General features: G+C 38.1%; 2 protein-coding genes across 3 annotated transcripts; one reads left to right on the top strand and one right to left on the bottom strand.

Annotated features, from left to right (window-relative positions):
* Positions 1-1,207: 1,207 nt before the first annotated feature.
* On the bottom strand, positions 1,208-23,310 carry LOC119488202. Of its 2 annotated transcripts, XM_037769634.1 has the most exons (6): positions 23,172-23,310; positions 7,861-7,973; positions 5,828-6,220; positions 4,433-4,480; positions 3,816-3,950; positions 1,208-1,869 (listed from the first exon to the last, which is right to left on the bottom strand). In XM_037769634.1, the coding sequence occupies exons 2-6, from the start codon at positions 7,901-7,903 to the stop codon at positions 1,703-1,705; spliced, it is 786 nt and encodes a 261-aa protein (XP_037625562.1). In that variant the 5' UTR covers positions 7,904-7,973; positions 23,172-23,310; the 3' UTR covers positions 1,208-1,702. The 2 variants fall into 2 exon arrangements, with proteins under 2 accessions (XP_037625562.1, XP_037625563.1); XM_037769635.1 differs by lacking the exon at positions 4,433-4,480.
* fsd1 (fibronectin type III and SPRY domain containing 1) lies at positions 12,446-25,353 on the top strand. Its single transcript, XM_037769631.1, has 13 exons — positions 12,446-12,848; positions 15,524-15,619; positions 15,736-15,867; positions 17,803-17,904; positions 18,147-18,169; positions 18,573-18,694; positions 20,946-21,155; positions 21,238-21,336; positions 21,449-21,596; positions 22,384-22,466; positions 23,194-23,445; positions 25,012-25,100; positions 25,209-25,353. Exons 1-13 carry the CDS (start codon positions 12,642-12,644, stop codon positions 25,317-25,319), a joined length of 1,674 nt encoding a protein of 557 aa, XP_037625559.1. The 5' UTR covers positions 12,446-12,641; the 3' UTR covers positions 25,320-25,353.
* Positions 25,354-25,654: the final 301 nt, after the last annotated feature.

Below are 25,654 nucleotides of genomic sequence, written 5' to 3'. Positions count from 1 at the left end.
AATACACATTTCCAGTTTAAAGGAAGGAGTTGTAAAGCATTTTGTATCTTGTTTTTGAAAAGTGCTATATAAATAAAATTATTATTATTATTATTATTATTATTAATAATAATAATAATAATAATAATAATAATAATAATAATAATAGATATAGATATTGCAAACTGTACATCAAAAACTGCATTTTCAGTATCTTAAGATTTTAATATAAACTTTAACAATAAGCACACAGTTGATAAAAACATCATAACTGTGACTCCCTGTCACTCCCATCACTAATTCATACTAAAAATAGCACTTTTAACTTATTTACTATACAAAGGCTGCTGTTTGCAACATATTCAAATATTATCAGGAGTTGAAATACAAGAAAAGAAGAAAATAAAAAACTATTTTGAATTTACCCATTGACAGCATCCACATTCTGCCATCTAGTGGCTCATAATAGTTATATTACAGGAGAGAAGAAATACATAAAATACACATTTCCAGTTAAAAGGAAAAGCTTGAACCAAAAAAAATATAAAAGACAAAACATAATAAAACATAATACAGTTTTTCTCATTTATTTTGGCTCCATTCTTGATTTTTTTTCCAAGACAATAAGATCAAATCTCAAAACATTTATTTTGTTGTTCACAACAGATTTGAATGTTTAATTCCTTCAAGCAAATTGCACGTGTTTTGGCACATGTGTTGCAAAAGAGTACAATTGTCTACAGTTTGTACAATATCCAACTTTGCTCTTAAATGTTGTATTTTTGATTTATAGGCTATAATCCCACATTGAAATGCAAAATTAATTTGTGATATTATGACAGGATATCAATAACATACTATAACATTTACGCACGTTTTCAGAATTGCTTTCTCTTAATCGATTATTCCTATTCCTATTCCTATTATTCTACTTGTTGTTGCTGTGTTTTAGTACTTCATACCTTGCTTGTCATTTTTACTGTATCAACACTATCTTTTATTTATTACTACCTGTTAATTTCTTGCTTTTTGGGTCTTTGTAAAGCACTTTGTAACTTGTTTTGGAAAAGTGCTATACAAATAAAGTTATTATTGTTTAAGATATTGTAAACTATACCGCAAAAACTAAATTTTCATCTTTAATATAAAGTCTAAAAATAAGCACACGGTTGATAAAAGCATTAACATGTCACTCCCATCACTACTAAAAAAATATCAATTTGCCACATTTTATTTATTTATATATTTATTAGCTACACAAGGGCTGCTGTTGGCAACATATTCAAATAATGTCAGGAGCTGAAAAGCAAAAAAAATAAAAGATAAAAAGAACATTTTGAATTTACCCGTTAACATTCTGCCATCTAGGGGCTCATAAAAGATATTTTACAGGAAATATCTGAGAAGAAATACAAACAATAAGATAGGACACATTTCCAGTTTAAAGGAAAAGCCTGCACCAGAAAATATAAAATACAATGTAAAACATAATAATTAAAAAAGACAATTCATTGCTTCATTCCTATAGACCTTTACATTGTTATTCTGTTGCTGGGGCAACAGCTTTGGTCCAAGTTTACTTCCTGTCAGCTGCATTAACAACAATTGGAACAGGAAATACAAAGGGGCCCATTTAGATAATTTATGTTGTCAAGTTTTAAAAGAGCTTTAGTCCACCATGACTAAATATGATGAGGAGGAGTTGATGAGGTCCATGACTTCTTCAATGTTTGTATCTCCGTTTGTCTTCGTATTTCCGGCCTGGACTCGGGGTCCGGAGGTTTTGAGAGGAAGAAACCAGCTTCAGGTTGTTCGCCGCAGGTGTGCCCGGCCGAGGTGATGGCTGTTTGTTGGGCACACGATGAGTGTTTGCATAGATGGGCTGTTCTACTGCATTAAGAGACATAAAAACAGGATGAATTTCAGTTGTTAGGCTGATTACCCTCCATTAAGTTAATCTATTAACCAGTATGTTCAATCTAAATTGCAGAACAGAATCTAAAATATTTGTTAGTTTTTTTTTTTTTGTTTTTTTATTAAATTTTAGCTGAATATATGTGTGTATATATATATATATATTCAGCTAAAATTAAGTGGGAAAGGGGAAATGACAGCAAGTATGCACTGCTACAACTGTGGTATTACCACTTTTACTTAAGTAAAATATCTGAATACTTCTACCACCAATGACTACCACTGTTCCCTATTCACATTCAGAACCTTACAGTAACTACAATGTAAAATACACAAAAGACAATTATCTCTTGACAGCAGTTTTATGTAAATTAGAAACTACTGTAGAAATGCTCCTGTCTGTAAACATCATATCACGCTTATAATACACCAAAGGTATTGTGGTATGCGTCATGACAGAACATCCTCTGTATGTAGGCAGCATGTAGCCTCTGTCCTACTTCTAACTGCTCCGTCCTCTGTGGCCAAACCACCACATTCACACCCACTTACTCACACGCCACCTTTGTGATGTCTGATCGGAAATATTGCACCGACATAAAACTACAATAAAATCATAAAAGTTTTGCACGTGTTGTAAATGTGGTTGAGAAATGATAGCTGATGAGTTACAACTGTAAGCTAAATATGACAACATGTGATAAATGTTACAAGGTCATTGGATTTCAAAAGTCACCTGCTACCAATTCTTTTGGCATTATGACATTATAGTGAAATCTGTGAAAATATGTATGTTTGAAAGGCCGTGAATGGTGGATAAAATATTTTTGCGTGATAATAAACATCATTAGGAAAGCAGCATTTTGATCACCGAGACGTATTCAGTGCATTACAGTGCATTAATGATAATTCGGTGTGAAAGCAACATATAAAATGTATTATTTTCATTTACAATTAATCTGTCTTCTAATGTCTTTTTTTGTCCGACCAACAGCTCAATACCCCAAAGATATTCGCTTTAAAATAATATAATATATAAGAGAAGTTGCAACAAGTAAATTATTGTAATTTTTCGATTATCAAAATTTGTCTGTCGAACAATTAATCAACTAATAGTTTCAGCTCTTTAGCAAAAGATGTGTGAATTTCACACTAAATTTTTATAAAAAACAATAATAGGGTTTCTTCATTTTACACTCTTATTTTGGAAATGAGGCCCGTAGCAACTATATATAAATGTATTTGTTTGTGAATTATAGACTGTGACTGTGAGGTAGTTCCCAAGCAAAATTGTCTCAGTGACTGGAAAAGCCGTAAATGTGGTGGGTGGTGGGATGTGGTTGGATTCTTCAGTTTGCTGACGTCTCTTCTACAAGTATCTGATATTTTTCTCAGTATGGGGCAGCCGGCTGTGACCAAATCTCATGCACTAGTGAGCTCCGCCTGCAAAATGAGGTCCTTGTCTTTCTAAACTGCAGTGGTCTGTTCTAGAAATTAAATTCTCTCTACATCTATTGAACCACACAGCAGACAGACAGGCTGCCTCAATTGTTTTGCATCATCTTTTTAGATCATCTCAAACTGTGCAGTTAAACCACACAAACCACTTGTTTGCTCACTTTGCATCCACCGGCCATGAGTTGGGCAGAAAATACCTGCTATCTCACATGAACAGTGCTTTCTCTTTTTCTTTTTTTCTCTCACTCAGACACAAAACAACTCCTCACAGTCCTGCAGCTTCAATGCCTGCAGAGCTTATCTATAATCTATAGATGTTTACTGCAGTGCCAGTTAGATCTAGATCAGGGGTTTTCAAAGTGTGAGGCTGTGGGCGTCCCCTCAGACAAATTTTTGCCTCCCACTTTAAATGCCTCTGGTCTAGATGATTATCTTAACCTTCCACCTGGTAGGGAGACTATTACCTCTGCTTCTGTGGCGTCTTCTTCTCAGCCAGACACATATGACCAGCAGGACAATCAGGATGAAAACAGCTACCCCCAACAAGAGCCACATCCACCAGTCGATGAGCTGGAAGTTGTTTGTGGGCGTCACAGTAGCTGTAAGAGACAAACTTTGTCTTGAAATATGTTCACAATTATGTCAATTTGTTATCAGAATGTGTATAGTATAAAGCCAATGTGTGTACACAATAGTCCTTAAGAATACAGAGTTATTAAACAGCTCAATATCACAATTTCTTTTAATTTTTCCTCAGGCTACACGTTGGCCAATGTACAAGAATAAGGCTAATATAATATGTTTTAAAGAGCGATAAACACATGCATTTGTCAACTGATCAACACAATACCTGTGTGCGCAGAACTTCACACGGCTTTACAATTTAGAAATAGTTTTGACCTCCTCACCAGTGAGGTGTCATCACCTCTATAAGTGGACACTTGTCAGTTCAGAGCTTAGTTACTACCACCAGAATAACAGCTCAGACTGTGCCGGGTCCTAAAAATGCACGGTGCATTATGGTTTATATTTTAGCTATTGGTACACACGCACATACACACATACATGCACACATGTTTACCTGTCACTATGGGAAGTGACGGGTACGTTGTATTTTCCTTGCTCTTCGCTGTCACGGAGGAAACAAAATGACACTTTCATTAAGTCATAGCAAGCCAGAATATTTTATAAATCCCCTTCATCATGTCATGTTTCATCATAATAAGCCTTATGGCAACACTTTACTTCATGTACCTCTGTTTAGCATTCATAAGCAGCATGTAAACATGTAATAATAGTCTTTTTTAAGCCACTATAATGTAGTTGTAAGTAGTTTATTTCTTTCTATATCTCCTGCTGTGGGCACCCATGGGTGGAGGTTGATGTATAATCAGATAATAAAAGAGAATATAGTAAAACACAGTTGTAATAACATAAACTATTTCTTCATAGGAGAAGTTATTACTGGCGAATACTGTACATTAAAGGTGCTAAATGATTGGGAGCATTTCTATTGTCTCAACAAGGCTCGCCGCTAATGATGCTAACAGTGAAAACAACAGCAATACAGCTGACAGACATAATAGTGTAACGCTTCCATAAAGGCGCTGTTGGTCGGGACGGCGTTACCAGCTGTAACCGCCATAGGAGCGAAGTGCCGAGCAACGGCCGTGAGCTAGCAAGTAGAGTACGCTCACGTGCACGAACATGCACTATAAGGCACGCGACCAACCCAAACTAAAAAGTCAAAGCACACGTCAAATAAATGTTTCTATCATTTTAGGTAGTTCTTATCACGCTGATGTATGTTCACGTGTTGATGCTATAAAAAGGGGGTCAGACGTCATGATTGACAGCTGCTCTGAGTGAAATGTACGAGAGAAGAAATGTAACTTTAACTTTCCATAACCATCACGAGTCTGTGCAATAAAACGTGTCAGTTTGATCATAAATGTAGTTGATGTAGAGATATTATGGTTAGTTGTTGTGACTTTCTAGCCACACAGCTACCGTGGTGCTAACGTAGCAGCTAGGTGGCGCACATGGGCAAGCTGCGGCCGCTCTCGGCTCGTGATTGGCTCAGGTAAATGTGTGGGCGGGACCTTGATACTACTGCACAGACTCTGGCTCCAAATAATGTCAAAATCTCAAGATGACATCTCCCGTATCTGTGATATTTTGGCTTCACTTTTGTGCAGTGGGAGGAAGTGGAGCCGCGTCGCCATCTATATATACAGTCTATGCAACACACACGGAGCGACTTCACTCTCTGCTCAGGTAGACATTACTCCACTATGTCTTTATATTACAAAGAGTTGTTTGCTGCTATCTCTTGATATCGTATAGGGCACCTTTAACTAACAATGTCCTTATAGCTGCTCTTAAATACATTAAAGTGTGTTATAAACCATGAATGTTAAATAGGAGGATTTAAAGTAAAGTGTTACCGGCTTTATCCAATTCAAGTGATACTTACTTATAACTACTTCTCTTCCAATGCTGCTACTTAAGGTATATAAGGGAATCTCACTGATGACTTTGCAAAAGTACCATCCGCTGTTCTGGACTGTTGCATTTGATAAAGTGTATTTCAGCGAAGTGTCTTCGGTGTTCTTCAGCGTTGTTTCGTTTGACACCACGCTGAAGGTCTTTTCAGATTTGTTAAAGATCTCGGAGGATAATTTGCTCGAGTTGTAGATTGAAGATCCAGAGGGGTTAAAATGCCAGACCACCCGAAATCTCTCAAACTTCTCTGTCGTCAAACCGCACTGGAAAGTCACAGAGGAACCAACAGGAACTTCCACTCTTCTGTTTTTTGTATTATCCAGAATCACAGGAGCTTGACCTGATATCACCAGGGCTGCTAGTGCTGCGATAGATAGATAGATAGATAGATAGATAGATGGATAGATAGATAGATGGATAGATAGATGGATAGAGATGAATATGGACTTTTAGGTGAATTCAATACAGCAATATTTAAAACATTATGATAAAAATGCAGTATCTGTAGCCAGCAGTGGCAGAAAGTAACTAAGTACGTCTTTCTCAAGGCCTGTACTAAAGTACAATCTGAGATACTTGTACTTTACTTGAGTATTTCCATTTCCCGCTACATTATACTTCTACTCCACTACATCTCAGAGGGAAATATTATACCTTTTACGCCACTACCTTTATTTAATATGTTATGTTACGCTCCGGATTCATATCACAAAATTGAATCAGCAAGTAAATAATTATATTATTATATCAATAAGACTTTATTGATCCCAAGGGGGAAATTCACAAGCTACCAAGCTTTATATGAAGTAATATATACAATATATATATATATATATATACAGTATATCAATTAATTTAGCCAGCTTCAGTATTAAAGTGATATACACATTAATAAATAAATCATTAGAATACAATAATATAATGTATATTATTATAAAATGGGCTTTTCTACAAAATTATTACTTTCAATTTTGGTACTTTAAGTATATTTTGATGCTAATACTTTTGTACTTTGACTTCAGTAAAATCTTAAATACATGACTTTTACACTGCAGTATTATTATTTTTACTTAAGTAAAATCTTAAATGCATGAATTTTACTTGTAACTGAGTATTTTCTTTACTACTTTTACTTAAGTAAGATCTTAAATGCATAAATTTTACTTGTAACAGAGTACTTTTACGCCGTGGTATTAATACTTTTACCTAAGTAAAAGTAAGGTAGGTAAGTCAAATCTTAAATTCTTAACTTTTACTCATAATAGAGTAATTTTACACTGCGGTGTTACTACTTTTACTTAAGTAAAATCTTAAATACATGACTTTTACTTGTAACTGAGTATTTTCGTTACTACTTTTACTTAAGTAAGATCTTAAATGCATAATTTTTACTTGAAATAGAGTACTTTTACGCTGCAGTATTACTACTTTTACCTAAGTAAAAGTAAGGTAGGTAAGTAAAATCTTAAATTCGTAAGTTTTACTTGTAATAAAGTATTTTTACACTGCAATATCACTACTTTTAATTAAGTAAAATCTTAAATGCATGGCTTTTACACTGTGCTATCATTACTTTTACTTAAGTAAAATCTTAAATTCGTAACTTTTACTCGTCACAGAGTATATTTACACTGCAATGTCATTACTTTTAATTATGTAAAATCTTAAATACATGACTTTTACACTGTGCTATCATTACTTTTACTTAAGTAAAATCTTAAATGCGTAACTTTTACTCGTCACAGAGTATTTTTACATTGCAATATCACTACTTTTAATTAAGTAAAATCTTAAATGTTATTGGCTTTTACACTGTGCTATTATTACTTTTATTTAAGTAAAGTTTCTGAGTACTTCTACCACTACTGGTAGCAGAAACAAAAAACTACAACAGGCAAATGTGTTTCATTCTACAGTAGCTCTGCACACATGATGTTCATTCATTATTCTATTTATGTTATATCTTTATGTTGTCAGGGTATTGTCTGTTTTCAGGAGTCTTACCTGTGAGAAAAACCAGAGTTGACCGCTTCAGACACATTTCCATTGTATCATGTGAGAGGTGGTCTTCTTGTTCTTCTTCTTCTTCTCAGACTCATCCTGTGTCTGCTGCCTGTCTGTGTGCACATCCGACAGAGCTAGACACAAAAAAAAAAAACGCCTGTGTGGGTGGGAGGAGGAGGGCTTTTTTTTGTTTCTTTTAAGTTTAGTGTGAGAATAAGTTGCTTTCTCGGGAGGTGACTGAGTGTAGTGTAGGTTGCATAAACAACAGCTGAAGATGGAAAATAGTGTAGGCTTTCAAAAAGACAAAAGAGATTCCTGACCAAACATTACTGCAGTATTGTTTCATTTTCTTTTAATCAAAAGACATCAAAGCTGGCTGCTGTACTGCTGCCTCATTGCTAAAAATGTACATCCTGCTGTTAGTACACTGACATGCAAGCAGACAACAAATCCCTCAGTGAGATTAATATGCATGTGCTGACTTGCTGAATAAAAATAAAAAGCAGGGCTCACAACGATGATGCCAGGGGTTTGTGAAACCCTTGTGGGTTTTGGTGCAAGGGTGCTAAAAACGCATTTCACCTTGTCCCCACAGCGGTGTACAAGAAGACAGGCGTCAGCTTCCTGTGACAAGACACAACTGAGTACGATGGGGTATATGAACTATCAGATTCAATCTCCAACCGCAGTCTACAAGATAAGTGCATGAGAGACAATAAAGATGAGAGATGATAAAGTTAATTGTAATTTTTCTGACAATATAGTTTCACACGGGATAGTTTAGGACAGGAATACTGTAAAAACACAATAACATCTAAGTTTGTGACATTTTACAGTTTGGTGTTTAAAATTTTAAATATCTAAACTTGCTTTTAATTCACTTTTTTCCATATTTTTATTGTCATTTTTAAATTTTATATATAATTTTTGACACTGTTGTAGTACTCACATTTGTCTTGTTTTTTTATATTATGCACCAAACACCAAGGCAAATATTTTGTATTTGAAAACCTACTTGACAATAAACCTGATTCTGATTTCTGACTCTGGCTTGTTAAGTCAAAGGATGATAATAAGTGTTTAATCTGTTCATTATAGTAAAGGTGAAAAAGGCCAAAAGAAGAAACATGTCAAGTGTACAGGGGGTGTATAACCTGTGAAACCTCAACCATGTGCAACTTCAAGAGACTGAAACTAGGTCCCGCCTGTAACGTAAGTATAGAGAACTGATCTCAAATCATTTGTTTAGTGGGACAACAGAAGAGTTGAGTAGGAACTGTGGCTGATTTTCCACTATTATACTGTTGGTGAAATAAACGACAGACCTACAGAAATGAGTCTTATCTCAGGATGAATCTTTTTGTTCTGATGTGTAACACCTTTGTTTCTAAAGCAAAGGTGTGACTTTGATGTTTTATGTAAACAGAATAAAATAAAGTAGCAATATGATGAAAAAAGACCCGCTTTATCCTACATTTTTTTTTTACACTTTTTGTTTTTCTCTCACATATTTCTATTGCTATTACTACTACATACTGCTATTACTTACTGTTATTGTTAATTTCCATCTAATCTTGTTTTGTTAAGCTATTAAAGCTGGAGTAGGCGAGATTGGAGCAAATATATTTAAAAAAAGTTATTTCTCTAAAACGGTCGGTATATCGTGACAGTAGTACATGAAACAGGTAACCTGAAAAAATCATGTGCCTCTGTGTCCTCCGGTGTCCTCCGGTGCTCCTAACGGCATCTGCAAGATTTCACAGACCGGAGGAAAACAAGCAGTAAGAGCTGATCTGAGGTCCGCTGTCCATCTGCCGTCCAGGCTGTCAATCACTTGCGAACTCCGAGCAAATGGTCAAACTAGGCCGCGCTGATCAAATATGAATCAATATTATGTTACGTTAATGCCTATTTCTCTCCTCAAATGTTCTCAGAATCATCTTGTAGTACACGGTTCAGCTGTAAAATGAGAAAGTTTGTGATGCCGCCACCGCCGTTGTGAAATCTGGTGAAGGAACGCCAAGTTCTGGTCACATGACCCAAGCACAGCCAATATGAATGCTCTCTCAATGAAAGGACGTGATTGGTCAAAGTCTCCCGTCACGGGCTACATTTTCTAAAGCCTGAAAACAGAGCCATAAGGAGGTGCAGAAGTCTAGCTTTCTCTCAGAACACTTGAATTACAATATACTAAAAAGGTTATTATGGAATTTTAGCCCAATGATGCCAAAAATATACTGCCTACTGCCACTTTAATGTGAAAGAAATAGATCAACTTTGCATTTTTGTTCCTCCCTATTATGCTAATAAAAAAACAAAACACAGCAAAAAGACCCAGGTTCACAGTGTCTCAGTTGCTTTTTGGTGATTATATTACTTTTTGCACTACTAGTACAATATCGACTGAGTTCTGCATTACTGTAATTACATATTATGTGACCCGGCCTTGTGACAACATAAACACCTTTGTTTGTTAGTTTTTTATAGCTCATTTGCTCTCAGGGTGCAATTTCCTTAAAAATAAATTCCCTACAGATTCTATAGTCTTTCCTTTTAGTATGAAATGGGTCATTTTTACTGATCACAGTATGGTAATTTTATGTTTTCATATTTAGAATATTATTATTAATATAGATTATTTAACATTTTAATGGGCAATAAAAAGAAGAATTATAAAATATGAATCCATCAATAAATAGTTCAAATTGAAAAGGAATTTACAAAAACACCATAAAACAGTCAATAAGTATACCATTTAATATAATAATTAATATTAATATTAACGTTTCATATTATTCATTGTATTTCACACAAATAGTCTTTTAATCTTGCTTTTATTTTCTTTGTAATAGTTGTTGGTGTTGTTACACTGTTAGATCTCAAACTCTTCCAACTAGCCACCATCTTCACCCTTAAATCAAATAAAATCCGTTTAACTTTACACATAACTGACATTTCAGTGATACTGTTCCTGTGTTACAGTATCTATTTTAATATTTCTGTTCAGAATAATGTAAAAAAAATAAAATAAAATAAAATAAAAATCACGTTTGAAGCACAAAATGAATGAAGTTTTCATCAAAAATATTTAAAATGTTTCTGTAAGTTAATTGCCATATTGAAGCTCATTATAATATCCGCCTGTGTTTTAAATCGTTGTCTTGTTTTATTCATTGTATTTCACGTAAATAGTATTTTTTTAACTTCTTTTTATTTCCTTTCAACAGGTACAGTCGTACAGCACAATCACATGTTTTAAGATACAATAGGGTCATAGGTGTCCTTAAGAGGCAGTCCGTATGCTTTGGCCTCCCCACAATGTCCATACATTGTTCCATTAGGTAGGAATGAATAATATTTTTTGTCCATAGGACCAGAGAAAACATAAATGTACAGGAAGGAAAAATTACATGTTTATTTATACTTATATTAGGAGAGAAAAGAAGATAAGTATAGAAAAGGAATTGAAAAAGAATAAATAAATAGATAAATAAATAAAAACAAAATAAAAATGAGAGATAAAGTTAGAAAATAGAAATAAAAGACAAAAAAAATAGAATAGGAATAATAATAAACAAAAATAAATAAAAATTAAATAATAATAATAATAATAAAAACAATAATATATAATATAATATTAAATAATAAAAAATAATAATAATATTAATAATAAATAAATAAATATAATAAAAAAAAAAGAGAAACAAAGTAAACAGTGATAATAAATCACAACGAGTAAATAAATAAATAAATAAATATAAATAGTCCTTTAATCTTGCTTTTATGCTGTAAATCTCTTTGTAATAGTTGTTGGTGTTGTTACAGTGTTAGTTATAACTGAAACTCTTCTAACTAGTAGTAGCCACCCTCTTTATTTTATGAAGTCAAATAAAATAATTTAAGTTTACACATAACTGACATTTCAGTGATCATGTTGCTATGTTGCAGAAAAAAATCGTAATAATGTAAAAAAAATAAACCACGTTTGAAGCACAACATTAAAGGGACTATTTGTAACTTTGTACGCGCATAAATGTAGCGGGTCGTCACACATGCGCGCTCGCATATGCGCGTTCGCGTGTAGCCGCTGTACCCTCCTCCTTTTCCTGCTCGCCTTCACTCAGACAGCTCAGCTCGCTCCACCTCTAGACGTGAACGCGCGCTCACTCCACACTGCAGAAGAGTTAGTTTAGCTCTGAGAATATCTAGTGAATGTACAGGGGACGTTTGTGCAGAAATAACTGCTGCAGCTCCTCCAGACCAACAGAGGTTTTCCGTGTCTTGTGAAGTGACGGAGCTCTACAGAGAGTTACGTTGTCTTCTCGTTACCGACCGGGTGCCGGTGTCTCCTCTGCTCTCTCCGGCTGCGGGCGGAGAGAGCAGAGGAGACACGCTGCAGAGCTCCGCTGCATCAGCCTGGCTTAGGCAGGAAAAGCCAACACTAGGATCAGATCTAAATCATGTTCATGGAGAGACCTTCGTCTGGTCTTCTAACATTACTGCCAAGCAGCTGAAATATAGAGTGATATTGTGGTTTTAGCTGACGTGTGTCGCCTCACTGTTTTGAGTGATGCTCGTTCAGGTATATTTAGAGCGAGCAAGCGCGAGCCCGACGCTGACTTTGGTTGATTTCACGGCCACAGGTGTCGCTGTTAAGAAGCATTTCTGAAAGTTACAAATAGTCCCTTTAAGTGGTCTTCACTTTTCTCCGACAGTCCCTGAAGGCAGCACCCGCTCAACAAAAACATCACTACCCAGAATCCTCTCCCGCCTGTTGGCGCATGCGCAGTCCGCTCTCCGGCCCAGAAGGCGTTGGTTGGTTGGCGGTTGGTGTTCCGTCCGAGGATGCGTCGCACTCCGGCAGCATCAGTACCAGCTCACTAAAACACACTAACCGGGTTCACGGAGCACAAATACCGGCGGTGTTAACTAACGGCTCTAGCGGCGCCGGAGCTTCGGTTGGGAGCGGCAGGATGGGGGACCAGAAGGTGAGTCCGCAGCCCGAGGAACAGGTGTCTCTGATGGGGGAGAAGGAGCCGTTAGTAGGGCGGTAGTGTACAAAGGAAGGAAGGAAGGAAGGAAGGAAGGAGGAGACGAGCTGTTTGTGGAGGAGACTCCTGTTTCACGGTGGTGTTTTATATTATAATCAGTGTTAATCCGTGTGGAGGTGGTGTTTATCTCGCTGTGGATGACTGTGCTATGGATGTATCGGTGTTATAGGGGACTGACTGGGGGCCTTGGCTGCAGCTCCTCTCGCTTCAACACACATCAGTATGAATGAGCTGCTTCACTGTGGGATGGTCACAGTCAGTGTGTGTGTGTGTCCAGGTCTTTGAAGGCGGTTGTTCAATGGTTGGGAAGCTGCATTATTAGATTATTAATGAGCATCCTGTGTCCTCCACCCTGCCTGTCCTCTGAGGCTTTAGTTCCCATGCAGTCTGCAGAACAATCATCCTTAAAGGGAGCTCGAATCTCCCTGTGTCCTCTCCACTAACACTGATTAACCTCCTCCACCACCACAGAGGATGCACTGAAGTGTTTGGTTAGAGGAGAAACCTGCAGCCCCTTCAGTCCTCTACTGTGTATATATATCACAGGCTTTGAGGATATGATGGCGGAATATTACACTGTGACACAAGAAAATGTTGATTAATCAAAAGTTAAACCTGCAGTAGGAAGAATATTTTTGGCATCATTCAGGCATTTCATAATAACCTTTCAGCATATTGTAATTCAAGTGTTCTGAGAGCTGGACTTCTGCGCCTCCTCATGGCTCTGTTTTCAGGCTTTAATCTGAGGATCATGTTTAAAAGGGAGCTCAAATCTCCATGTGTCCTCTCCACTAACACTGATTAACCTCCTCCACCACAGAGGATGCACTGAAGTGTTTGGTTAGAGGAGAAACCTGCAGCCCCTTCAGTCCTCTGGCTTTGAGGCTATTGATAGGGAATATTACACTATAAAGGCTTTGCTTTTTAACCTTGTCATAAGAAAATGTTGATTATGCAAAAGTTAAACCTGCAGTAGGCAGATTATCATTGGGCAAAAAAATTACATAATAACCTTTTAGCATATTGTAATTCAAGTGTTCTGAGAGAGACTTCTGCACCTCCTCATGGCTCTGTTTTCAGGCTTTGAATGAAATGACAAGTTAAACCTGTAGTAGGCAGAATATTTTTGGCATCATTTGGGCAAAAAAATTCCATAATAACCTTAATAACCATAAAACATCTGTCTGAAAGTGCAAAATATGCTGTATCCACATGATTGTTGGCAAAATGTTTTAGAACAAGCAGAATGACTTAATGCTGTGTTTTGTTTTTTTATGAGCGTAATAGGGAGGAACAAAAATGCAAAGTAGATCTATTTCTTTCTCATTAAAGTGGCAGTAGGCAGTATATTTTTGGCATCATTGGGCAAAAAAATTCCATACCAATCACAGGTCATTTCCTATTAGGGATGTCACGGTACCAGAAATGTAGTAGTCAATACCAATACCAGTGAATTTACACGATTCTCGATACCAATTCGATACCACGGTAAAAAAAACAAAAAAAAAACAATAAATCCCATGTAATTCAACACACACTCCTTTATTAATGCATTTGAACATTACAAAAAACAGAAGCATGTAGCCTTTAAGTAATAAATAAAAAGAAACGTCTATTAACATTGCAAAACAGAACAGTGGCATGTAGCCTTCAAGTATTTTAAAACAGACCATATTGTCTGGATGTCTTTGAGGTGCTTTGCTAAATTGGAAGCATATCCTCCTTTGGAAGGAAAGGTACGACGGCACCGTTACTGCACCGCATACTAGTTTTGCGAATCTATTATTACTCCTTGTAAATCCGCCTCGAACGCAAAGTACTTCCATACCCGACTCTTGCTATTTGTTTTCTCAACGAGTTGAGGCGGAGGTAGCGCTGCAGCAGCTGCCATCTTTCACGTCTTGTGTTGTTGTTTTTTTCTGTGCTGTTACGGCGTTCTTCTTCTTCCTTCATTTCACGGCAGATGAGAACACTTGTAAGTGTATACTGCCCCCATTAGATCCAAAAGAATCTTATCTCCAGTACCTCTGCTCCATTACAGGCGTCGTTCGGTACCTTCGGTACTGAAGAAAACGGGTACCGTCACATTTTTTAAATTTTGGTACCAAGTTGGTACCGAAGTATCGGTTCTCGTGACATCCCTAGTTCCTGTTGGCTGTGCTCTGGCTGGTGGGCGGTGCTTGGTATTTCCTCAACTTGAACTCAACATGGCTGCCGGGTCACAAACTTTCTAATTTTACAGCTAAACAGTACACTACAAGATGTTTCTGAAAACATTTGAGGAGAGAAATAGGCATTACAGTAACAGAATATTGATTCATATTCGATCAGCGCTGCCTAGTTTCACCGTTTGATTGGAGTTCACGAGTGATTGACAGCTGCTCAGAGACGGCAAGGCTCCACCTCGGCTCTGATTGGTTGTTTTCCTCCGGTCTGTGAGATCTTGCAGATGCCGTTAGCAGCACCGGAGGACACAGAGGCACATGATTTTTTTCAGATTACCTGTCTCATGTAGTACTGTCAGGATATGGTGACTGTTTTATAAAAATAACTTTTTTTAATCATATTTGCTCCAGTCCTACTGCTGCTTTAAATGTTGTCTTTATCTGTAGGACTCTCTGCGTAAGATCACCCACACGCTGGCCATGAAGAATGAGGAGATTTCAAACTTCGTCTGCGCTCTCAAACAGAGCCTCGACAATTTAGAGGTACAAAATAAAAGTTTAATCCTGATTGCACACAGTTTGGTAGCCAGTATAATCATGCAACTGCAGAAAAAATGTTACTTCCTGTTTACACTCATTTTTTGTTGTGACACCACCAGGCGAACTCAGGCAGAGTCCAGGAGGACCTGGAGTCTGAGTTCACCTCCCTCCACTCTGTTCTGGACGAGATGAAGGAAAAGATGGTGACGCGCATCAAACAGGAGAGAGCCAGCCGCACATATGAACTACAGGTAGCTGCTGTTTGCATTTCTTTAGACTTACAAAATAATAGCAGATTTAGTTTTATTTAATTACTAAAGGTTTGTTTTTATTCAAGGGAGAAACTTATTCTGTTGTTACCATTTATTGTCAAGTAAATGTGAAAACGTACAGTTTGGGACATTTTCTCTCTGTTATACATCCTTTCATGCCATTTTCTTGATCAGAAGCATTAAATGTTACATTTAAAGGAAACCTAAACACATGAACAAATTCTTTGGATCACAAAGTGAGTTTTTATAGTACGTGCTAGGTCATCTGCAGAGACATATGTGCCCAAAAACTACATTTAGTAGATAGATAGATAGATAGTAACTTTATTAATCGCGAGGGAAATTCAAGTTTCCAGCATCACAGTTCCATAGTGCAAAAGTGCAAAAACATGTTAGTAAAAAGGCAGTAAAAAAGTTAGTAGTGCAAAGTACAAAGAAAAAAAAATATACCAGATATAAAAATACAAAGAGATGAAGAAAACTGTTAAAACTGAATATAGTGCAGAGTAACAGCTGTGATACACGACTATTAAAAAAAGTGAATATAGTGCAGAAGAGACTGTTAAAAGTGAGTATAGTGCATTATTATCTGTCCTGCATACCGTCCTCCTCTGTCCCCCCCCTCCCTAGAGAGGTGTTGTACAGTTCGATGGCTCGGGGGACAAAGGATTTCCTGAGTCTGTCTGTAGAGCACTAGTAGTAAGAAAACATGCCACAACATTTGTTCTGATTGGTCTAAAGTCTTGAAATCTGGTATGGACATACTTTGGCCAAATATCTAACAGTACAACTTAGATTTTTTTAGATTACCTGAAAAATCACACTTTTATTAATAGTCAAAATCAGGATTTTTTAAAAATGAGGAAAAATACTGACATTGTGTTTATTAAATGTCTTCCATATGGTTTTTTTTACGCATATCTTTGATTTTCAACTTGTTATCAGTTCATCACTTGATTGTGCACCTTGTAGGTTCTGAGATACAGCAATTTTCTTATCATACTAGATTTACGCTGCGTCGGAAATCACATACTATGCACTACATACCTAATATGTGTAATATCGTTCAACATACTTTTGTGCGTATGAACAGTAGTATGCACCTTTTCGTACGCGCTGAGTAGTAATTTACGTCGTCACTTCCTGAGAGTCTCCTTGCCGGTTGGAGACGTGTAACCATGGTAACCCATGCTAACCTCATGTGACCAAAACGACTGTTTGCGAGAATCAAAGTCTGAAATAATTAAAAAACTAGATTACGCCTTACTAAGTGAAATCTTATACTTACAGTTAAAGTGAAGCGTTATTGACGTTACAGAGCTGTCCGACAACGTCCGTTATGAACGTTGTTATCACTACTGCGTTGTATTGTGTTTGCATACTGTAATATTTCACCAGAAATAGTATGCAATTTGCGTACTATTGGTTTCATACTACAGTTTCGGACACACTAAAAAATCTCACATACTATTTTAGCGTACTAAATAGCATGTTAGTATGCAATTTCGGACCCAACCTTACTCTTTGGCCACATGGGACTACTGTTTTTTCCTAAAATATAATGGAATATATTGCAAAAACATTAGTCCCAATTGCCCAAAGACTACATATAATATGACAAGAAATATAGATATGACGTTTTTCTTTTTCTATTTTTTGCAGTAGTTTTTTGCAGCAACTATTCCAGCTCACAGTGCACTGAACATAAGGTGTTATTGATTCCTCTCAGGTCAAAATGCCATCAACTGTATATTTCTGTATAAAACTCTGCAGCCTCAGGACCGAGCCATGACTCTCAAATGACGCAGCTAACTCCATCGCTTCTGCAGAGAACACACTAGTCCCATTATACTATAAACAAAACGTGTGTTAGCAGATGTGCCCTTTTTGACTGTGGCTTGGTAATGTTCTCAGAGTCAGCTGAGTGCCGGCTCCAAAGCCCTGGAGAGTTCAGAGGAGCTGCTGGAGCTGGCCAATCAGACGCTCTGCTCCTCTGAGACGGACGGTTTCAATCAGGTAACTGACTCACTCCGCCACTGATGTAACGCTGCTGCACTGTGTTCCCTCTGCTCGCTGTTTATAACTCCGTTTGTAATGACTGATGGTGAATTTCCAGTGGTGTCACACTACCAGATATTTTAACACAGCCACCAGCGACTGTTTGTGTTAAATGACAACATGATGAGCTACAACTCAGATATCTCTTCGCTTCGTATCTCCTCTCTTTTTTCCTTTCCCTCTCTGCTTCTCCTCTCCAGGCGGCCAAAGACATTAAGGATAGGTATAGTACTCAGTCATCCATTGCTTCCCCTTTGTCATCGCCTTTCTGTAACCATTGAGTCATCTCATAATGTAGCGTGCATGCGTTCACAACACCACCACACCCGTTTTGTAGACAATAAGCGCTATGGAAAAAGAGCCTTTTGTCTTTGTGTTTCCCGCTGTCTTCTCTAGTCTGTACCATCCTGTGTCAGCTCCCCCACCCTGGATGAACTCCCTCTCTAGCTCCGCTTTTAAACCTTCATTAGGTTGACGAGTTCAGTGGTAGTACCAGAAGTCTAGTTAGTGGCCTTTCCTTAGTGAGCAGTATTAGTATTTCTTTGCCTCTGATCCAGTTGAATAATGGACAACGCTTGTTTCCACTCTGTGTGCTTGTGTGTTTCTGTGTCTCTCTTTGTCCGCAGTGTGACAATGGCTCCAGCCTTTCGCCTCTCCCTAAAGGCTAAAGCCGGTGACATCATGAGTCACTTGATGGTGGATTTCAGCCAGGAGAGGGAGATGTTGCAGGGCCTCAAGTTTCTCCCAGGTCTGCTCCACTTTTAATACTGACAAATACAGGCAGCAGTGGTGTAATGAAACTGAGTACATTCATACTTGAGTATCTCCATTTCATGCTGCATTATACTTCTACTCCACCACATTTCAGAGGGAATTATTGTACTTTTTTGCTCCACTACATTTTATTTAACAGCTGTAGGTATTAGATGTTTTACTAATTAACAAGAAAATAACAAAAATGTCCTTCTTGTCAAGTCTTTTAGTAGGGCTGTCAATCAATTTGAATATTTAATTGTGATTGATCGCACATTTTTCATCTGTTCAAAATGTACCTTAAAGGGAGATTTGTCAAGTATTTAATACTCTTATCAACATGGGAGTGGGCAAATAGGCTTGCTTTATGCAATTGTATGTATATATTTATTATTTTATATCAATTAACAACACAAAACAATGACAAATATTGTCCAGAAACCCTCACAGGTACTGCATTTAGCATAAAAAATATGCTCAAATCATCACAACAGCTGTCAGTGTGTCAGTGTGCTGACTTGACTATGACTTGCCCCAAAACTGCATGGGATTATCATAAAGTAGGCATAGGTCTGTAAAGGGGAGACTCGTGGTTACCCATAGAACCCATTTTCATTCACATATCTTGAGGTCAGAGGTCAAGGGACCCCTTTGAAAATGACCGTGACAGTTTTCCTTGCCAAAATTCAGTTTAAGTTTAGAGTGTTGTTTAACCTCCTTCGCAACAAGCTGGTATGACATGGTTGGTACCGATGGATTCCTTAGGTTTTTTCTAGTCTTATATGATACCAGTGTCTTACCAACAAGTTAATGACGTTAAAACGAATTATTATCGTCTTTGTTTCAAACCACTGTCACAAAGTCTAATCACAACAATACAATGGCTCTATGTCAAACAAGCCGCGTGATGCAGTGGTTTCCACAAGCTCCACTTCTCATAACTTTATAGACGAGTCAAATGACTGCATGTAACGTGAAAGGGGGTCGCTCGCAGCGATGAAACCACAGAGAATCATTACCCAACTCTGCAGCTGTGTGAGGCTTTTTAACCTCATTTAATGCACTCGTGTGGTTTTAATTACAGCCCACATGTTTACTGTATGGCTCGCTCTCATCGCTAGCAGCTGTTTTCAGCAAAAAGCTCTGATACATACAGACACTGTACACCACCTGCATCAAATGACTAACAGACAGCGGCTAGCTGGTGATAATAGTTGATCATTTGGCAGCTAAAGAGCAAGGTATTTACCTCCAGAGAGTGAATATTAGACTTATATTCATCAGGTGGACACAACATGACTCCGAATGAATGATAATGTATGTATCTGATTGATGTGTAAATATACAATTGTTTGATGATAACACTTTAGCTATAGTGTATGCTCTGCTGTGTCAGCTTGATTTGAGGTAATTCTGCCCCCAAGTGGCAAAAATCAGTTGATGCAGCTGAAACATTATTCCCATGTGACAGCTCATGTCATGATAAATTATAAACTATAAAAAATGTTAAATAATAATTTAAAATCTGCTCATGTCTCATATACATTTAAGTGTACGCTATATTTAGAATATTTTCACCACTTTACCTCACCATCAGACAGCTCTTTCTGACGGGGAACTGAAGCCGTTATATCGCTGTTTTCGAAAGCCACCAGACCAGACTCCATTCATAAAAACAGTAATTTTAACTCATAGAACACAGGAGTTGCTGGTCTACCGATCCATCGATCGGTTAGTTTGTTTGTGTTATTGTGTGACTTTTGCATCCAAACTAACGTGGCGTCCACACAGCAGTACGTTGCTTAGCTTCCGTGCCGGTACTCCTGTCTGCTTCTCCAAACCGGGAGCATGCCGACCGCCATCTAAGTTACTGTATGTAATGTTAATACACTGACCATAAGGATATATATATATATACTGTACATGTAGCAGCGTCATCATGCAGAAACCTACGTCACATCACGTGGGAACAAGTTTTTAGAAGAGCTTGAAGGGAAAATAGCATTTTGACACTAAAACATACATACTTTGACCAAAATTGTAATGTTTGGATTTGAATACATAAGGAACACCACTGGGAAGCTACAGAATGATGTAAAAACCTCAAAGAAAACTCAAATAATGGACCTGCCTTTTAATATATTTCACACATTAGCTGTTTCCGTAGTGAAATAACATTAAAAGTGTTGAACAAAGTGGCTTTTTCGATATCCCCTGTAACAGACAAACTTGTCTCCTCTCTCCAGTCCCCGCCACTCCTGAGATCCAGCTCTCAGAGTGCCAGGTGTGCGACAACACAGTGAATGTAGTTTGGACCTTACCGGAGCCCGACAGCAAGATAGACCACTACATACTGGAGCATCGACGCACGAACCACGAGGGTCCGCCGCGAATCAGAGAGGATTACCCCTGGATGGTGTTGGAGGGGATACGAGAGCAGGAGCACACACTCACCGGTAGGAGGAGGACTGTGAGGAGGGATTTGGCATTTTGTTGTCTGAACTTCGATGACTCATAAAGGGAACTCTTTATTCTCAGGCCTGCGCTTTGACACCCGGTACTTGACGTTCAGAGTGAAAGCGTGTAACAAGGCCGTGGCAGGAGAGTTCTCGGAGCCGGTTACACTAGAAACCCATGGTGAGAATACACAAACTAGATTTCATAAGGCTGTATCTGTATCTTCATACAAATGTGAATACTGGATTGTGTGTATATACATATAAAGGTCTGACTCATTTTCCATTTGCAGCCTTCACCTTCAAACTGGACTCTGGTTCGTCCCACCAGAACCTGAAGGTGGAGGACATGAGTGTGGAGTGGGACAGCTGTGGAGGAAAGATTCAGGACATTCGCAAGGAAAAGACCCGAACCAACTCCCCGATGCACTCTCCAGCCAGGTGTGTATGCAGGGTCTTTAAACCTGGGTTCTGACTATTAACAGGGGTCCAAAAAACTCTCTTAAGGCCTGTAGTCATGTACTTTCTGTCATTAAGAATTAGGGCTGATGTAGCAGGCTCAGTGTTAAAGCTAGAGTGAAGATACTGGTGTCGTATGAAACTAGAAAATCGTTGAATCCGTTGGTACCATGTCATACTAGCTTGTCACAAAGGAGGATAAATAATGCTCCAAACTTGCACAAAATTTTGCTGAGGTAAAACTAACATAGCCATTTTCAAAGGGGTCCCTTGACCTCTGACCTCAAGATATGTGAATGAAAATGGGTTCTGTGGGTACCCACGAGTCTCCCCTTTACCGACATGCCCACTTTATGATAATCCCGTACAGTTTGGGGCAAGTCATAGTCAAGTCAGCACACTGACACACTGACAGCTGTTGTTGCCTGTTGGGCTGCAGTTTGCCATGTTATGATTTGAGCATATTATTTATGCTAAATGCAGTACCTGTGAGGGTTTCTGGACAATATCTGTCATTGTTTTGTGTTGTTAATTGATTTCCAATAATAAATGTATACATACATTTGCATAAAGGAAGCATATTTGTCCACTCCCATGTTGATAAGAGTATTAAATACTTGACAAATCTCCCTTTAAGGTTTATTTTGAACGGATACAAAATGTGCTATTAATCACGATTCAATATTTGAATCGATTAACAGCCTTATTAAGAATACATCTAAAAAATATGGATCTTTGAGTGTTTGTTGTTTACCATCTGTTTCATTAGATCAGCCCTGATGTCACCTAAGAGAGCGCCGACAGCCCGGCCCGGCAGAGACAGATTTACAGCAGAGTCCTACACGGTGCTGGGTGAGAGTAACAAAGCACAACCAATGTATTTCTACATCTCTAGGGGTAAAACACACCAGACCGGAGTTGAACAGTCATTTGAAACCGAGCCATTCTGGCAGCATGAATTATTTCACAGCTTGAGGTTCAACCTCAGTGGATGGACCAAATTGGAGTGGAGCAATGCATGAAAAATGCATCTAGCCTGGCTGAGTTTGTAGGCTAGCTTATTAGCCTAGCTAGCCTTGGGCAACCTGCAGGTATGAAAAGTGAATCCAATGCTTAACTGCCTTAAACTGTCATTCTTTCTAACAGCCAGCAGGGGGTGACTCCTCTGGTTGCAAAAAGAAGTCTGATTTTATAGAAGTCTATGAGAAAATGAGCCTACTTCTCACTTGATTTATTACCTCAGTAAACATTGTAAACATGAGTTTATGGTCTCAATCGCTAGTTTCAAGTCTTCTTCAATACAGCATGATGTTCATTTAGTAAATTATGGTCCCATTTAGAGTTAAATAGACCATAAAGCAGGGGATGCTTTCGGGCGCTGCTACCATGATTTCCATTCGATGATTCCTGTGAAACTGCCAACACAAATAATTCTCACAGAACTGAAGTCAGATTATCTCTTTCCAAAATAGATTTACAAGCAAAACAAACCTGTAACCACACCTCTCGATCTACACAACAGATTGTGTTGACACTGTAAGACTAGAAAAGAATTACCTGGGCTTATGTCTTATGACAGCTGACACCATGATCGACGCTGGCCAGCAGTACTGGGAGGTGAAGTTCGACAAGGAGAGCAAAGCCTTCGCCGTGGGCGTCGCCCTGCGGAGCCTGGGAAAATTCGACCAGTTGGGGAAAAGCAGCGCTTCCTGGTGCATCCACCTGAACAACTGGCTGCAGCAGAGCCTCACAGCCAAGCACAACAACAAGGCTCGAGCACTGGACTGTGCCATCCCAAACAGTATAGGGGTCTACGTCAACTATGACGAAGGTACGATAAACACATAGAGTCACATTTTGAATGATCACAAATAGAACTGTTAAGTGTTGAGAATTTCCCCCACAAAATAAACACTTTAAAGTTTGTCACTAAAATGAAAAATATGTTGCAAATGATCAGGTTATATTTCATTGTCTGTATAAAATAGTACTTTTTTAATATTTTTTTAGTGCTGAAACAATTAGTCAATTTTTTGATTGGTCATTGGACAGAAATTAAACAACAAACTAATTTTTAAAGTGAAAACGCCAAACAATATGAGGATTTTTAAGGATCCCCTCCACTTGAAAATGTGTTTTTCCTATGTTTATATCCCCTCAAATGTCTATCCTTGACTATACTGACTTGTATCTGTGCAAAGTTTGTCACTAGAGGTGTTTTCACATCCCTCTACTGAAGGGGGAGATGTCTGTGCACTTCCCCAAAAATTTGAGTTTCAAACGTACACCAGGCAAACTAGATTTCACAAATTTGAAAGCCAATCGCTGTCTAATATACAAATGCAGACACACATCGACAAGGAAACAGTCTTCAACATTACACTGGTAAAGAAACCTGAAAACTTAATGGCAAACTTGGCATCGCCATCTTGATATGCACGGGTCAACCTAGTGCAAGCAGCGGTGGTGGGCAGGGTGAGGCCAGATCCAGGTATTTCTCAATGAGGGAGGAAGAGAAAATGTGCTTTCAACCCCTTTTTCAGAGTTTTTTTTTCACTTTTTTATGTGGGAAAACCAGGTTAAACTAAATATTAATCATTTTTTCATACTTTAAAACGTGTCTGCAGGGGAACTTTAAATTTATTTATTTATCCAAACTTAATGTATCCAGATCTCTTGGAGACGGCAGCATAAATTGATGCAGACAAAGCAATATAAAATCTGGCAGCAGATAAATCTCTACTGAAAAGAGAAAACTGCTGCTTTTCAGCGCTTTATATTGTTGTAAATCAAATATCTTTAGGTTTTGGACCGTTGATCGAACAAAACCAGCAATTTCAAGACTTTCAATCACTCAATGTTTTTCATACTTTTTTGACATTTTATTGAAAGTTAAAACAAGGTGACACAAACAGACAAGCACTACTTCACTTAACAGGAGATCTACTGTATAAGAAATAGATATATGCATTTACAGAATAAGAGGGAAAAGGGGAAATAAAAGAAAAACAAAGCAAGAACCAACACACTGTCATCCTCTCCATGGTTAAGCACAGCAGGCCATTAGTTGCCCTCTATTACTAAATTGACCTCTAAGTTACAGTTACAAATAGCAAAGCAGTGAAAGGGCCCCATGTTAACATATACTGATCAAACTTGTCCAATAGAGAGTATGTCAGCCTCTCACAAGCAGCCAATTGAGCCATAGTTGTAGCCCATTCTTCATAAGGGGGTGGGTGTTTTTTCCTGCAATGTCTCGGTAGCATTTTTTGACATTTTATAAACAAAACTATAAATTGATTATGTGAAAAAATAATTAACAGATTGATCAACAATCAAATCATGTTAGTTGCAGCCCCACTTTTTAAATGCAGTACGTCTTTATTCTCTCTCTCAGGTGTTCTGTCTTTCTACAACTCCAAAACTAAACAGCTGATGCATACATTCAAAACCAAGTTCCAGCATCCAGTTGTACCAGCTTTCATGGTGAGAAACGTTCCTTCAAAAGCCTTTCTGTCATCTAAAAGAATGCTCTTTTGTTCCAATGGCCTTTTTTTGTTTGTCAACTTCCTGATGACGTGCTGCCCCCTACAGGTGTGGAACGGCAGTTTTTCAGTCGTGACGGGCCTGCAGGTTCCCAGCGTGGTGCAGAGCGGCCAGAGGAAGAACAGCGGCACCAGCAGCTCCAACGCCAGCCTCACCTAAGACGCATCCACTCGGCCAGCTGGACACCTCCCAGCTCGGCTCGACCTCAAGTCAGAACATCGCATATGCGCTGGCTGCGGTCCAAGCTATATCATGGAAGAGTTACTTCACTGAAGCCTGTTCCAGTGTAACAACAAAAAATAGTTTTGGGAACAAGTGAGTCATCGTCAGTGACACATCTCTTCTTCAGATGTATGACTTCTGGCTTGTTGTTGTTGCTTGGGACACATTAGCTGTAGTCTTACTAGTTTTTCCTCTCCTGTCATTCAGCACTGTCCCGCTGCTGCTAGAGCAAAGATTTAGCGCTGGCCGCTGCCCTTCTTTCCTTCCTCGCC

Source organism: Sebastes umbrosus, chromosome 5 (genome assembly GCF_015220745.1).
Source record: "Sebastes umbrosus isolate fSebUmb1 chromosome 5, fSebUmb1.pri, whole genome shotgun sequence".
NCBI classification, from domain to species: Eukaryota; Metazoa; Chordata; class Actinopteri; order Perciformes; family Sebastidae; genus Sebastes; species Sebastes umbrosus.
The sequence above is the reverse complement of the archived record's forward strand: the minus strand, read 5'-3'. Positions and strand labels throughout refer to the sequence as shown.

Coding starts and splice junctions, on each gene's coding strand:
- LOC119488202 (XM_037769634.1), bottom strand. CDS start 7,903: ATGGAAATGTGTCTGAAGCGGTCAACTCTGGTTTTTCTCACAG. Junction 6,221..7,860: donor AACTCTGGTTTTTCTCACAG/GTAAGACTCCTG, acceptor TATCTATCGCAG/CACTAGCAGCCCTGGTGATA. Junction 1,870..3,815: donor AAGACGCCACAGAAGCAGAG/GTAATAGTCTCC, acceptor CTCTTAATGCAG/TAGAACAGCCCATCTATGCA.
- fsd1 (XM_037769631.1), top strand. CDS start 12,642: ATGCGCAGTCCGCTCTCCGGCCCAGAAGGCGTTGGTTGGTTGGCGGTT. Junction 15,620..15,735: donor AGAGCCTCGACAATTTAGAG/GTACAAAATAAA, acceptor TGACACCACCAG/GCGAACTCAGGCAGAGTCCA. Junction 18,695..20,945: donor GGGCCTCAAGTTTCTCCCAG/GTCTGCTCCACT, acceptor TCCTCTCTCCAG/TCCCCGCCACTCCTGAGATC.